General features: G+C 34.7%; 1 protein-coding gene across 3 annotated transcripts in view; it reads left to right on the top strand.

Moving 5' to 3' along the window:
• LOC141496806 (uncharacterized) overlaps positions 1 to 15,358 on the top strand; it is a 196,020-nt gene extending 180,662 nt beyond the window's left edge. For all 3 annotated transcript variants that reach the window (XM_074199399.1, XM_074199400.1, XM_074199398.1), the window contains 2 exons: positions 12,008 to 13,262; positions 13,440 to 15,358. In XM_074199399.1, the coding sequence (XP_074055500.1) occupies positions 13,649 to 15,034 (1,386 nt within the window). In that variant the 5' untranslated portion in view covers positions 12,008 to 13,262; positions 13,440 to 13,648 and the 3' untranslated portion in view covers positions 15,035 to 15,358. The remainder of the gene's footprint in view (positions 1 to 12,007; positions 13,263 to 13,439) is intronic.
• The last annotated feature ends 1,081 nt before the right edge of the window (positions 15,359 to 16,439 follow it).

Raw genomic sequence — 16,439 nt, 5'->3', positions numbered from 1 at the left:
ATGAATGACAATGATAGAGTTCAGAGATTCAAAGCAGAGGAGGACAATAAAGTCCTCTGATTGTTCTAGTATCATCTTTTTTTTTTTGCTTCCTTCCTTCCCCCACCAATACCAAGTTGTCATGTATTTCAGTCAGAAATAGGAGGGAGGGAGAAAGAAACCAAAGATAGGATAATTCATGAATAACTTTTATGCATATCACAATTTGCAAGCTGTTTTCATATATATGCCACAACTAGATTCTTGTTGTAAATTCATTTTCAAAATATCCTACATATAAGTGGATAATTATCAATGTCAAAATCAAGAACTCATTTTAAACTCTACCTAGATAAATTTTGGCAAAGACTCCTCTATTCTGTTCTTAATTTTATTTTTTTCCAATTATGTGAAGATAGTTTTCAACATTGATTTATATAAAATTTTGAATTCCACATTTTTCTACTGCTCTCCCTTCCCTCCACCTCCCCATGACAGAAATTCATCTGATATAGGCCATAAATGCACAAGCATGTTTAGCATATTTCCATAGTAGTCTGTGAAAGAAGAATCAGAACATAAGTGGAAAAAAACATGGGAAAAAATTTGAAAGATTCCCTAGTTCTTTCTTTGGATGTGAATGGCAGTTTCTTTTTTTATTCATATATTACTTTATTTTATTTTATTCAATTACATGCCAGGATAATTTTCAATATTCATTTTTATAAAATTGTGAATTCCACATTTTTCTCCCTATCTTCCTTTCCTCCTCCCAACCCTGAACAGCCAGTGATCTGGTGTAGATTAAATATATACAGCTGTGTTAAACATGTTTTCAGATTAGTCATGTTATAAAAGAAGAATGAGAACAACAGGGAACAAAAACCATTAGAAGGGAAAAAATCATAAAACAAATTCAAAAAGTGAAATAGCATGCTTTGGACTGCATTCAGACTCCATAGCGTTTTTTCCCCTTTTGATGTGGATGACATTTTCCATCACAAGTCTTTTAGAATTGTCTTTGGTCATTGTGCTGTTGAGAAGAGCTAAGACTATCATAGTTGATCATCTTACAATGTTGCTGTTAATTTGTACAATGTTCTTCTGGTTCTGCTCATTTCACTTAGCATCAGTTCATACCAGTCTCTCCAGATTATTCTGAAGTCTGCCCACTCATACTTTCTTACAGAACAATTGTACTACATCATAATCATATACTGTAATTTGCTCAGCCATTCTCCAATTGATGAGCATCCTTCAATTTCCAATTCTTTGCCAGACAAAAAGAGCTGTTATAAATACTTTTGTACATATAGATTTTTTTTCCCGTTTTGTATGATCTCTTTGTGTTACAGACCTAGTAGTGGTATTGCTGGATGAAAGGGTATGCAGTTTTATTGCACTTTGGTTATAGTTCTAAACCATTCTCCAGAATGATTGGATCAATTCACAACTCCAAAATACTGCAGTTTTCCCAAATCCTCTCTGACATTCCTCATTTTCTTTCTTTGTCATTTTAGCCAATCTGGGATGAAGTGGTACCTCAGAGTTGTTTTAATTTGTATTTCATTAATCAGTTATGATTTAGAGTATTTTTTTCATATGATTATAGACAGCTTTAATTTCTTGATCTGAAAATTGTCTTGTCATATCTTTTGACCATTTATCAATTAGGGAATGACTTGTATTCTTATAAATTTGACTCAGTTTTCTCGATATTTTATGAATAAGTCCTTTATCAGAAGAACTAGTTGTAAAAATTGTTTCCCAACTTATTGCCTTCATTTTAGTCTTGGTTGCATTGATTTTATTTGTGCTAAAACTTTTCAATTTAATGTAATCAACGTTATCCATTTTGAATTTTTTTTAATGTCCACAATCTCTTTTTTGATCATAAACTGCTCCCCTTTCTTTAGAAAACAGATGAACTATTCTGACAGGTAAACTATTCCTTTTTCTCCTAGTTGGCTGATGATATGACCTTTTATGTCTAAATTTCTGCCATACTGTCTTCCAGTTTTCCCAGCATTTTTTATCAGTGAGTTCTTATCCCAGAAGCTGGTGTCTTTGGGTTTACTATAGATTACTATAATCATTTATTACTATTTCTTGTCTTCCTATTCTCAAATGCTTGTCTTTGTCTGTATTTCTTAACCAGTGCCAAAAAGTTTTAATGACTCCTGCTTTATGATATTTTTGAACTTTGGTCTCTCTAGATGAATTTTATTACCATTTTTTTATAGTTCTTCAAAACATTTTTTGGTACTTTGATTAGAGAGGCACTGAATAAGTAATATAATTTGGATAGAATTGTCATTTTTCTTATATTAGCTCAGCCTCATCATGAATACTTGACATTTTTCCAGTTGTTTAGATCTGATTTTATTTGTGAAAAGTGTTTTGTAATTGTATTCATATAGTTTCTAGGTTTCTTCACAGGTAGATTCCCAAATATTTTATGTTGCCTAACAGTTACTTTAAATGGAATTTCTTTTTCTATCTCTTGTTCTTGGGCTTTATTGTTCATATATAGAAATAATGATGATTTATATAGTTTTATTTTGTATCCTACTTTGCTGAAGTTGTTAATTGTTTCAAGTGGATTTTTAGTTGATTTTCTTAGATTCTCTAAATATACTATTATATTGTCTGCAAAGACCGAAAGTTTTGCTTTCCCATTACCAATTCTAATTCTGTCAGGGTCATTTTCTTATCTTACTGCTAAAGTTAACAATTTAAATAAAATATTGATTAGTAGTGGTGACAATGGGCAACCTTATTTCACTTTGATCTTATTGAAAATGCTCCTAGTTTATCCCCATTACAAGTAATATTTGCTTATGGTTTTAGATGGATATTCTTTTTATTGTAAGGCAAACTACAAATATTCATCTATAGTATTTTTAATAGGAATAGGTGCTGTATTTTGTCAAAGGCTTTTCCAGCATCTCCTAAGATAATCTTATGATTTCGGTTAGTTTTGTGTTTGATGAAGTTAATTGTTATTTTCCCAATATTGAACCTGCCTACCTGGCATAAATCCTACCTGATTATGGTGTATTATCCTAGTACTAACTTTGTTGTAATCTATTTACTAAAATTTTAATTTAAAATTTTTGCATCAATGTTCATTAGGGAGATTGTTCTATAATTTTCTGTCTATTTTGACTCTTACCAAATTGGTGTCATGAAAGGAACTTGGCAGAACTCCTTTTTTAAAAATTTGTTTATATGGAAATTGAATTAATTGTTCATTAAATGTTTGGTAGAATTCACTTGTAAATTCATCTGGGTCTTGAGATTTTTTTCTTAGGGATTTCATTGATGGTTTCTTCAATTTCTTTTTCTGAAATGAGGTTATAGCCATGCCCACTGCACTTGGTTTCCCAGACTCACAATTTACCTTTGACACTGGGCCTCAAAGCCTCTCAGTTGGTCTGCTGCATCATTGGTTAGCTGAACTGGGACCTAGGGTCCTTGACTGGTGAGCTGTGTTGTGATTGAGATTATCCCATTGCCTTTCCCACCCAATCTCTGCTTGGACATGCTTCCCCTGCATTGGACTAGGACAGAACTTTCCTGAAGTCCTTCTAAGATATGTTATGCTGAAAAATCCTCCATTTTGCCTTTTTGTGGGTTCTGTTGTTCCAGAAGCTGTTTAGAGGCATGATTAGCATTGTTTTAGAGAAAACTTGGAAGAGCTCATGGAAGTTCTTGGCTTCTTTCCACTGTCTTGACCCTGCCCCTGGACTCTTCAATTCTTAATGTAAAGAAAAAATTGTCCACCTCTGGAATCTTCACCCTCAGAAATATAAATCTCAAAAGATGTAAGAATGGGAATGAGAAAAAGCTTCTGGGAAAACTGGAAAACAGTATGGCAGAACCTAGATATAGGGCAATGTTTTACATCATATACATATATATATATATATATATATATATATATATATATATATGTATGTATGTATTTGCTAAGAGAAGCTCAAAAGGGGAATAAGATTTAAAAGTAAAGGGTGATAACATAAGCATATTAGGAGAGCAAGGAACAATTTTCTTGGGAGATCTATAAAGAAGGGAAGAATTTGTTATTAAACAACAAATAGAGAACATTTTTAGATATAAAACGGACAATTTTGATTATATTTAAAAGTATTCATACAAACAAAATCAGTTCTCCCAAGTTTAGAAGGAAAGTAGAAAGTTATGGTATAATTTTTAGAGCAAGTAACATTTTTTTCAGATTTATAAGAATACAAGCCACTCCATAATTGTTAAATGGTCAAAGGATATAAACAGATAATTTTTAGTTAAAGACATCACAATTGTCTATAGTTATATGAAAAAAAAATGTTCTAAATCACTATTAGAGAAATACAAATTTACATAACTGTGAAGTACCACCTCGCACATATCTGATCAGCTAATATGACAAAAAAAAGAAAAATAATAAATGTTGGAGGGGATGAGGGAAACATAGGACTCTAATTAATGCATTCTTGATGGAGATTTGAACTCATCCAGTCATTCTGGAGAGCTCTTTGGAACTATGCCTAAAGGAATATAAAACTGTGTATACCTTTTGTTCCAAAAATACTTGTAAGTCGATATCCAAAAGTGAAAAAAGGGGGTGAGGGGATGAAGGATCTGTATGTGTAAAAAGTATTTATAGGAGTTATTTTGTGTTGGCAAAGAACTGGAAATTGAGAGGATGCCATTCAGTAGGCAATAGCTAAACAAATTGTGTTATATAAGCAATTATATAACAATTATATTATTGTGCTGTATGAAATGATGAGCAACAGACTTCCATCAAAGATGGTGGAGAAAAGACAGGCACTATGCAAGAATCACCTGAATCTTCCTATCATCAGACTTGGCTTAAGCTTACACACATTCAGTTAAGAAACTTATCTTACTTTTCAAGTATTAAAAGGGGAAAAGTGGAGGGGGAGATGGGGAGGGGGAGAAAAAAAGGCAAACTAGCAGAAAAAAGGGAAGGAAGAAGGGGAAAAGGGAAAGGGGAAAGAAAGGTGGGGGGGTTGATATAGGAAGGCAAACACACTGAAGGTGACAGTATTCAGAAAGAAAATACTGGGGAATATGGATAAAGTAAAAAAAAAAAGGGAAAAATACCGAGGGAAGATATAGCATGGAGGGCGATAAAGAGTTAGTAATTATATAACTTTGAAAGTGAATGGGATGAACTCTGCCTTAAAATGTAAGCAAATGGAAGAGTGAATTAAATCTTACAATGTGCTGCTTATAAGAAACTCATTTGAAGCAGAGAGATTCATTAGAGTGAAGGTAAAGGATTGGAGTAAATTATATTTTGCTTCCACTGAAGTGAAAAAAGCATGGTTAGCAATCCTTATCTCAGACAAAGCAGCTACAAAAACAGATAGTGTTAACAGTGATAAGAAAAGAAACTATATCCTCCTAAAAGATACCATAGACAATAAATATTTCAATACTAAATATGTATGCACCCAATGGTATAGCATAAAAATTCTTAGAGGAGATGTTGAGAGAGGTACAGGAAGATACAGCAGCAAAACTCTGCTAGTAGGAGACCTCAACCTCCCACTCTCATATTTAGATAAATCTAACCATAAAAATAAACAAGGAAGTTAAGGAGATGACTAGATTGTTAGAAAATCTAGATGTGATAGACTTATGGAGGAAACTGAATGGGGATAGAAAGGAATATACTTTTTTTTCTGCAGTATATGGCACTTACACAAAAAAATTGACCATGTACTAGGGCATAAAAAGCTAATGATTAACTGTAGAAAGACAGAAATAGTGAACACATCTTTCTTAGGTCATAATGCAATAAAAATCATATGCAATATTGGGCCAGGGAGATATAGACCCAAAACTAATTGGAAACCAAATAACCTCATTTTAAAGAATGAGTGGATCAAACAACAAATTATAGAAAGAATTAATTATTTCATCCTAGATATGACAATAATGAAACAACATAGGAAAATCTATTGGATTCACTCAAGGTGGCTGTCAGGGGATATATAGTATATCTTTAAATGTTTACATGAATAAATTAAATAGGAAATCTATGAACTAAATATACAACTAAGAAATAAGAGAAAGAACAAATTAAAACCCCAATTAAATACCAAATTAGAAATTCTAATAATTAAAGGATAAATTAACAAAAATGAAAGCAAGAAAACTATTGAACTAATAAATAAAACCAAGAGTTGGTTTTATGAAAAAATCCAATAAAATTGATAAACCTCTGGTCAATTTCATCAAAAAAAGAAAGAAGAAAACCAAATTGCTAGTATCATAAATGAAAAAGATGAACTCACCACCAATGAGGAGGAAATTAAAGTAATAATTCAGAATTATTTTGCCCAACTCTGTGCCAATAAATTTGACAATCCAAATGTAATGGATGAATATTTACAAAAATATAAGTTGCCCCGGTTAAATGAAGAGGAAATTAAATACGTAAATAACCTTATCTCAGAAGAAATGCAACAAGCCATTATTAAACTCCCTAAGAAAATATCTCCAGGGCCAGATGGCTTCACAAGTGGATTCTATCAAACATTTAAGGAACAATTGGTTCCAATTCTATATAAACTCTGTGGAAAAATAGGTGAAGATAGAATTCTGCCTCTTTCTATGACACCAATATGGTGCTGTTACCTAACCCAAGAAGAGTTAAAACAGAGAAAGAAAATTATAGAACTATCTTACTGATTAATATAGATGCAAAAATCTTAAATAAAATCTTAGCAAAATGACTACATGTTATCAATAGGATAATACATTATGGGTTGGCCAGGTGGCGCAGTGTATAAAGCACTGACCCTGGAGTACCTGAGTTCAAATCCTGTCTCAGACACTTAATAATTACCTAGCTGTGTGACCTTGGGAAAGCCACTTAAACGCATTTGCCTTTCAATTAAAAAGGATAATACATTATGACCAAGTAAGATTTTTCCAAGGAATGCAGAGTTGGTTCAATATTAGGAAAATCGTTAGTATAATTAATTATATCAATAACAAACCTATCAGAAATCATATGATTCTATCAATAGATGCTGCAAAATCTTTCGACAAAATACAGCACCCATTCCTACTAAAAACACTAGAGTGTAGGAATAGATGGATTTTTCCTTAGAATAATAGGTAGTATCTATCTGATCTATCTGAAACCATCAACAAGCATTATATGCAACAAGGATAGTCTAGAGGCATTTCCAATAAGATCAGGGGTGTAACAAGGATGCCCTTCATCACCACTACTATTCAATATCGTATTAGAAATGTTAGCCTAGGCAATAAGAGAAGGAAAAAAATTGAAGTAATTAGAATTGGGAAGGAGGAGACAAAACTCTCACTCTTTGCAGGTGACATGATGTTCTACCTAGATAATCCCAAGAAATCATTCAAAAAACTACTAGAAATAATTAGCAACTTTAGAAAAGTTGCAAAATATAAAATAAACCCTCATAAATCCTCAACATTTCTATATATGACTAGCAAGATGCATCAGAAAGAGCTACAAAGAGAAATCACATTTAAAATAACTCCAGACAATATAAAATACCTGGGAGTCTACCTGTCATTGCAGACTCAGAAACTTTTTGAAAACAATTACAAAACCCTTCTTACACAAATAAAATCAAATTTAAATAACTGAGCAAACATCAACTTCTCATGGATAGGTAGAGCTAATATAATAAAAATGACAGTTCTACCAAAATTAAACTTGATGTTTATTGTCCTACCAATAAAATTCCAATAAGTACTTTAATGAGTTAGAAAAAGTTGTAAGTAAATTCATATTGAGAAATTAAAAAGTCAAGCATTCCCAGGTATTCAATGAAAAAAAGTTCAAAAGAAGGTGGCCTAGCCTTACTAGATCTAAAATTATATTATAAAGCATCAGTCATCAAAACTGTCTGGTATTGGCTAAGAAATAGAGTGGTGGATCAGTGGAATAGACTAGGTGCAATAGCAGGAAATGATTATAGTAATCTGCTGTCAATTAACCCAAAGAGTCCAGCTTTGGGGATAAAACCTCTTTCTTTGATAAAAAAAACTGCTGGGAAAATTGGAAGTTAGTATGGAAGAAACTGGGATTAAAACAACACCTCATACCCTATACCAAGATAAGATCAAACTGGATACAAGATTTAGACATAAAAAAATTATAAAAAAGCTAGAAGATCAAGGAGTAGTTTACCTGTCAGATCTATGAAAACGAAAGCAGTTTATGAGCAAGGAAGAGATGGAGAACATCATTAAAACAAACATGACAATTTGGATTACATTTAATTAAAAAGTTTTTGCACAAACAAAACCACTGTAACCAAGATCAAAAGATGTAGTAAATTGGGAAACAATTTTGACTAGTATTTCTGACAAAGGACTCATTTCTAAGATATACAGAGAATTGAATGAAGTTTTCCAAAAATCAAACCATTCTCCCGTTGACAACTGGTCAAAGGCTATGCAAAGGCAATTTACAGATGAAAAAATCAAAGTGATTTATAGTCATATGAAAAATTGCTCTAAATCACTACTTAGAGCAATGCAAATTAAAGCTTCTCTGAGGTACCGACTTACACCTGTCAGATTGGCCAATATGACCAGAAAGGACAATGATCAATCTTGGAAGGGATGTGGGAAATCTGTGACACCAACACATTGTTGTTGGAGCTGTGAAATCATCCAACTTTTAGAGAGAGCAATTTGGAATTATGCCCCAAGGGCAACAAAAATGTGCATCCCCTTTGATCCAGCAATACCACTGCTGCTGCGGCTATACCCTGAAGAAATTATGAAAAAAGGGTAAAAAACATCACCTATACAACAATGTTCATAGCAGCTCTGTTTGTGGTGGCAAAGAGATGGAAACTGAGGGAATATCCATCGATTGGGGAATGGCTTAATAAACTGTATTCTATGTATGTCATGGAACACTATTGTTTTATTAAAAACCAGGAGGGATGAGAATTTAGGAAAGCCTGGAAGGATTTGCATGTACTGATGCTGAATGACATTAGGAGAACCAGAAAAACACTGTAGACTCTAACAGCAACATGGAAGCAATGATCAACGTTGATGGACCTGCTCATTCCATCAGTGCCACAATCAGGGACAATTTTGGGCTACATTGCAATGGAAAATACCATCTGTATCCAGAGAAAGAATTGTGGAGTTTGAACAAAGACTGAAGATCATTACCCCAATTTAGGAAAAAAACTATTATGTTATTATTTAATTTTGCTATTTCTTAGACTTTATTTTTTTCCTTTAAGGATATGATGTCTTTCTCATCACATTTAACTTAGATCAATGTATATCATAGAAATAATGTAAAGAGTACCACACTGCCTTCTATGGGGGGTGGGGGGAGGGAAGCAAGATTAGGAGAAAAATTGTAAAAATAAAAATAAAATCTTCAAAAACAAATAAAAATACAGATATTTTATCAAAAAAAAAAAGAAATGATGTGCAGGCGGATTTCAGGAAAACCTGGAAAAGACTTGTATGAAGTGATGCAAAGTTAAGTGAGCAGAATAAGAACATCATTGTTCACAGTAATGGTAATCATGTCTGATTATTAGATGTGAATGACAGCTATTTTGAGCAATACAATGGTATAAGACATTTCCAAAGACTTATGATAAAAATTGCTACTTCATCTGCAGAAAAAGAACTGATGGAATATGAATGCAGATGAAAGTATACTATTTTTCAGTTTCAGGATTTTTTGTGTGTTTTTCCCCCTTTGGATTTGTTTCTTCTTTGCCAGCATAATTAATATGGTAGTATGTTCTACATATTTAAACATGTATAACATATCAAATTTCTTCCTGTCTCAGGAAGAGAGTACATGTGAGAGGAAGAGAGAAAATATGGAATTCAAAATTATTTTAAAAACTAATGTTAAAAATGATCTTTTCCTTTTTTTATTAAAAAGAATGGAAATGAGAACTTTGTGAGGATATATGGGGCACTAGATAAAAGTACAATATTTTTGCCCATTAAGCAAAAATGATGAAAATCAAAAAATAAAAGGAGATAAATGGGAATAAATTAGTTCTAAGCTTAATAACAACTTTCTATATAAAGATCTTCAGGTTATCCTTCACAAAGTTGTTTTCTTAAAATAGGCATAGACTTAGGCTTCATAGAATCCCTAAAATATCTTCAAATCAGGGCATATTCCATCCTTTTTGGAAAACAATGAACTAGGGCTGTATGTTTTTAACTAAACAGTTAACATGCTACACTTTTTCATTTTAAGCTGCTCTTGAGATGAATAAAATCCATGATTTCATTTTCTAATGAGGCATACAAATGGTTATTGCTTTCCTTTTTCAGCAGTAGGTTCTAAAATTTACAGACAGTGAGAGTGCTGCCTTTTTAAAAATCCAGATCTGTACATTTATATTAGGGCAATATTTAGAAAGTTGTTTTCAAAATCTGACAGGAAGTGAACTGAATATAAAAGATAATGATAAAATTAGTGGGAAAACAATCATGTTCCATTATTATGAACTTCAGGGAAGTTCTTAAATTTGATGTATTTATTTACTTAGTGTAATTTAAATTTTAGGATTATTATTCAAAAGAACAGTTATTACTGATAAAACAAATGGCTATTGACAATTGTGCCTTGGGAATGAAAAGAATTATAGGATCATCACTTTACTTTTAAAGAGTTCTCACATGTTACCTATTCTGATCCTTTCATCCTTTACTGGCTACGACTGAGACCTATAGAGTGTATAGGATTTCCCCAGGGATATATGGATGGATAAATGGTGAAGTCAACAGAAAGAAAAATATTTAAGAAATTTTGTAAATAAACAGTTTCTCAGTAGAACCTGTGGTCAACATTTCTCGCTTTTAAATTGGTTTTAAATTATTTATAAGTCAAAGCAGGTAAATATCATGAGTTTAGAATGATGTAAGATTTCACATTTGTATGTGTTTTGGTGCTTATTGGTCAGTTAATGTACAGTTTTTCACTCCTTTGCTCAGTTGAGTAGATCACAATGTATCAAGTGACTTAGTGAGTAAAGTCTGGGATATGGTTTGAGGCTTAAAAATTTTATATGACTTGTTCTGGCTTTCAGAGCTAATGAATGTCATTCCATTTTTCTTGATTTCATGTTCAGAACTTTTCACTGCTCAGTCCTGTGTCCTTCAAAAGCTTTTATTATCTCATTTGGCTTAATGATTTTTTATCTTTTGCAACAAAAGTAGAAACTCCCTCCCAATGAACAAATTCACCAATAGCATTTTGCTGGTTGTTATTAGTCAAAGTTAGAGGAGTGTGAGCTATGTGTTTTGTGAGAGCAGTATTGTGTTTGGAAGGAACCCTCATAACGATATTTGTAATGAATACTATTGTTTGTATGGGAGTATCAAATTCAGGATATTTTGTTTGCTTTTGTTGTTGTTAAGTTGATTTACATGTCATAATTAATGGGGTAATCAAATTTAGCTATTAAAATATCCGATGTAATTTAGCCTTTAGTTTCTGTGTGTTTGTGTGGGAAGTAGGATCTTCAAATTTGGGAAGATCTTTTAGGAAGCACTATGGGAACTGTGGTCCATCCAGAGTTAATGTATTAACTAAATATTCTGTTGAAATAGTTTGTGTCTTTTCTTTGGTTTTTGCAAAGTCATGGGGTTAAATAGCTTGCCTAAGGTTATATAAGGTTATATTATATTTTTTGAAGTATAAAAATGGGGCAGTTATGTGGTAGAGTGGATAGAGTACTGGCCCTGGAGTCAGGAGGACCTGAGTTCAAATATGAATTCAGATTCTTGATAATTACCCAACAGTTTGATGTTGGCTAAGTTAGTCAATCCAATTGACTTAAATAAATTAGAAGAATAAAAAAAAATAAAACAACACAATATGTTTTTAGTGATAGATTTGCTTGGGCAGTTTTTCTTTATATTGGCTTAAATAGTATTTTGTGCCTCTTATAACTTTTGTCTTATTTTTAATTTTGATGTTTCTTTTCAGTGGTTGTACATTGGATGGAAAGCCAGACCTGGAAGTCAGGAAGATTTATATTTGTGAATTTAAATTTGACCTCAGATAATTACTGTGTGACCCAGGGTAAGTCACTTTATCGTTTTTGCCTTAACTAACCTGGAGAAGGAAATAACATTTTTTTGCCAAGGAAATCCCAAATGGGGTTACAGAGTCAGATGAGACTCAACTGAGGGAACTCAAAAACTTCTAATGAATCTGACTCTTTAAAATGCAACAGCCCTGAAGACTGTCTTCGTAAGGCAGAACTGTTGGAGCATTGTAAATTTGTGTTAAGGGTCCTGACGTTGAACAAGAATTCTGTGGAGGACTTGGGGCGGTGGCTGCGGAAGGAGGATAAAGTCTTTCAAGAGACAAATTTTTGATCAAGTTCGGAAGGAAAAGATTGAGGATAAAAGATCAGAAAGGTGTAGCTAGTCAAAACTTTGTCTTATAAAGGACATTAGCTCTTCTCTTAGCATTTGATTAATCATGAAAACTGGATGTTGCCTGAAAAGACAAATCTGATTTTTGTAAATTATATTTCTTGATTGAAGAACTCTGCTTGGGAGTCCTATTCCCCTAATAATATAGGGGATTCCTGAACATCATTGATTCTTGGAATTACTTCGGTTTCTGGGATTAAGTAATCGGTTGTGGTCCAACTGCTGTCCTTTAGATCTCTGTGGAATCACCTTAGCTTTTACCACATATGTCTATGTATCAGTAAAATGAGCTCAGTGATAGAGATATAAAGGAGACTGGTACTCAGGAGATCTCGTACAAATTCCTCCCCTTAAAAAAATGGCCGAGGTCACTTACGGAGCTCAAATTTGAATCTAGCTACTTGTATAAAGAAGCTCCCATTTTTATTGGATAATTTTTCCAATCTACATTTGCATTTTGTTGGATCTGCCTGGGAAAAACCCCATTTTCGAATAAAAGTGAAATCAGACTCTGGCAAGAGCCGGTGACCTTTCACTCCAAGTCGACTTCCAACGAATTGTATCTTCCTCTTGCTCTCTTCCTCCTGCACCCCAAGCGTGGTTTCCCAGAATTCTGTGCACATAAGACTGGAGGAACTTTGTGCAAGTGTCCAGCCTTGCGTGAATGTCTGTGTTCCAAGCGCTAAAGTGAGGAAGTCCTGCGTTCTATTTGCCGCCGCATTGCCTAGGGATAAGGCATGAACGCCTAGGAGCAGCAGGGTGCTGTCTTTTGAAGAAGTTCGAGGTTATCTGACTGACTCGTGAGTGTTTGCTGCCCAATTTACCAGTTGGTAGGAGGCTCCCCAGCTAGGGGGTGGTGGTAGGGGGCGCCAAAGAGTACAGCCAGGGACCCTAAGCCAAGCTAGAAGCCGCAGGCCACACCAGGCTGAGTCTGAATAGGTGGTTGATTGGCTGTTTCAACTCTTTCCTACCAACAGATGAGCCTGGGGACAACTTGCCGAATCTGAGAAAGAACTGAAGGGCCTGAGAAGCCCGTACCCCACTCCTACTGTCGGTCTTTGGGGACAGCCATCTTCCTAAGAAGGCGCAGGCAAGCTTCCAGCGACATTCGGAAGTCAAGTTGCCGTCCCCTTACCTATACTTCAAGATTCCGGAGACCTCAGGTTGTATTCCTTTTGACGCTACCATGAGTAACCACTCCCTGGGGAAGAGAGCTTGTGGACCTGCAACTCCACCGAGTAGCTCTCCTTCTAGCTCTGACGATTCCTCAATAGAACTTGCCCCAAAGGCCAGTAGCAGAATCATGCTACGGAGGCTGCAATGGGAATACCCCATCTCAGAAACCTCTCACGGAGAACCCTGTAGCCCCGCTAACCGGGAACTGCCTACTTATAGGCTGGTCAACAGCAATCTGGCCAACCATCAAGTGGTAGACACATCCGATTTTGCCCCTTATGACATGGGCCCTTGTGTTCTGGGTGGTGGTGAGAGAGATGTTGGCCACTCAGGCGCCTGCGCGGTGGGTGACTTTGGTCTAGTCCTCATTGAAAGAAAGTCCTTCAGGGACTCGCCTTTGCTCCACAACATGGAGGCCAGCACAGGGGGTAGCCATGCCACTGGCAGTAGCTGCTTGGAATGCCAACAGAACATAGAGGGGATGTGCAATGATCCCACGCTGATGGAGAGGCCCAAACACTTGGAGGGGCCTGTGCTGATGGAGAGGCCCAGACAGTTGGAGGGGCCTGTGATTATGGAGAGGCCAGAACAGTTGCTGGAGCCTGAGCAGATAGAGGGAAATATGCTGATGGAGGGGTCAGTGATGGAGCCTGGGCAGGTGGAGGGACCAGTACTGGAGCCCGGGCAGGTGGAAGGGCTGCTGATGAAGCCAAAGAAGGTGAAGAAGTTTGTGCAGCATTATGACATACTAAAGCGGCATAGGCCACAATCTAAATTTCCAAACCAATTGAGGAGCAGGAGAAAGGTGTCACCAGTCAAGAGGAGTGAGAGAAGTGGATCCCTGGTATTCCTGACCCAGAGATTCATGAAACTCCTCAAATCAACCCCTCATGGGCTCCTGGAGCTCAATGATGTAGCTGCCAGACTCCATGTGCACAAACGGCGTTTGTATGACATCACCAATGTGCTAGATGGTATTGGCCTCCTAGAAAAGAAGGCCAAAAATATTGTGCAGTGGATAGGGCCGAACCCAAAAGCCTTGGGAGCCCCATCACTGGCAGCCCAGTTGACACAACTGGAGGAAAATGAGAAGCACCTGGATGAACTAATCTCAAACACAACCAAAAACCTGGCTGGCATCACTGAGGATCCTGAGAACCAGCGATTAGCCTATGTGACTTGCCAGGACATCCAGAACATCCAGGACTTTGACAATAATTTTCTCATGGTAATCAAGGCTCCAGAAGAAACCCAGCTAGAAGTGCCAGCCATGGACACCAACTCTACATCCATGTACCTCAAGAGTAAGAATGGCCCTATCAACATCTACTTCTGTGAAATGAAGCCACAGGAAGGGGCTAGTGGAATCGGGGACTCTGCCAACATCCATCCTTAAGAAGACACTTTGAACTAAGTAAACATTTTCCTGATTTTTTGGAAACCATTTACACATTTCATAATGGTTTGGAATTGCATTTGTTACACTGACTTGAACTTTCACTATAGTGAAAACTTTCCATGTTTGAGAATAAAGACAAAACAAAATTACATTTCTGTGACCAATTTGCTATCATCATCCAAACCAGAAAGTCTATATGCACTTACTTATGTGAACAACAGTTTAGTTCTATTAAATGTTCATCAAAATGTGTTGTTATTAACTTCATTGAATATTTCCTGTTAAAACAACTTCATAATTCTAGAAAATAAATGTGCTATTACTGCTATGAGTTTTGAAATTGAAAATTAAATTAAAATTATATTATTTATAAATAAACACATTATTTATAAATAAATATATTAAATATAATTAACACATTAATTATAAAATTCAAATTGAAAGTTAATTAATTTTTCCTTTTGAAATAAATTACACCTTGCACCAATCTAATACAGTTTACAATTTGAAGTGTTCAGGAAAATTTATATACAATTCATGGAAATGTGAACATTTTTCATCTATTTGCTGCTTTTACATAATGGATCAGAAGTACAAGTGTTCAGATTTTGATCTTATACAGCAAAAATTTCTATGTATGTAAAAGTTAAAGATATGTTATAGATACATTACAAAAATGTATATATGTTTTAAGATATAGATTTCATGTATAAGTATTGTACTTCTTCCCAAATCCTCATGGAAAACCTCCTCAAAATGGTCAAGACAGATGTCATTACTCTTGAGGAAACACAAGTTAGAACTTTCTTTAATTCCATCATATAAGTTAATAAGTTAATGAAAAAACCTCCCCATATTTCTAAATGGTATCCCCAAAGTTTTCATGGTTTTTAAAGTTTAAGACTTGCACATCCTGCATACTACAGCAGAGTCCAAGTATTATTAGTCCCATTTTCCAGATAAAGAGACTAAGATGCAAGATAGTTAAATACCCATGCTTTGCTAGCTAGTAAATTGTAGACCTCAGTTCAAACATAGTGTTGCGATGCAATGCAAGTTACTCAGTCTACTCTATCTCACTGACTACTGTAATGTTGGAGAACACTGTGTATATGAATTACAGGACCTTTAGAGGAACCGACAAGAAAAAAAAAAAATAATACAAAAAACTTGTTAAAAGTAACTTAGTAATGTATACCATAGTATTGTTTGTATAGTATTGTATAAGTATAAAAATAAATATAAGTATAGATTATAAAGTTTAGTGTAATGATCTGTCTAGTATAGGACTCTACTTTCAAGACCTGCCTCTGCCTACTGTTTCTTCTTTTTATTACTTAAAAGGCTGGGAAGATTTATGTTTGTTTTGTTCTCTGTTATTTTGTTCTTGTAATTTAAAATG

Source organism: Macrotis lagotis, chromosome X (assembly GCF_037893015.1).
Source record: "Macrotis lagotis isolate mMagLag1 chromosome X, bilby.v1.9.chrom.fasta, whole genome shotgun sequence".
Classification (NCBI taxonomy): Eukaryota; Metazoa; Chordata; class Mammalia; order Peramelemorphia; family Peramelidae; genus Macrotis; species Macrotis lagotis.
Note: the sequence above shows the minus strand (reverse complement) of the source record. Positions and strands in the feature narration are given on the sequence as shown.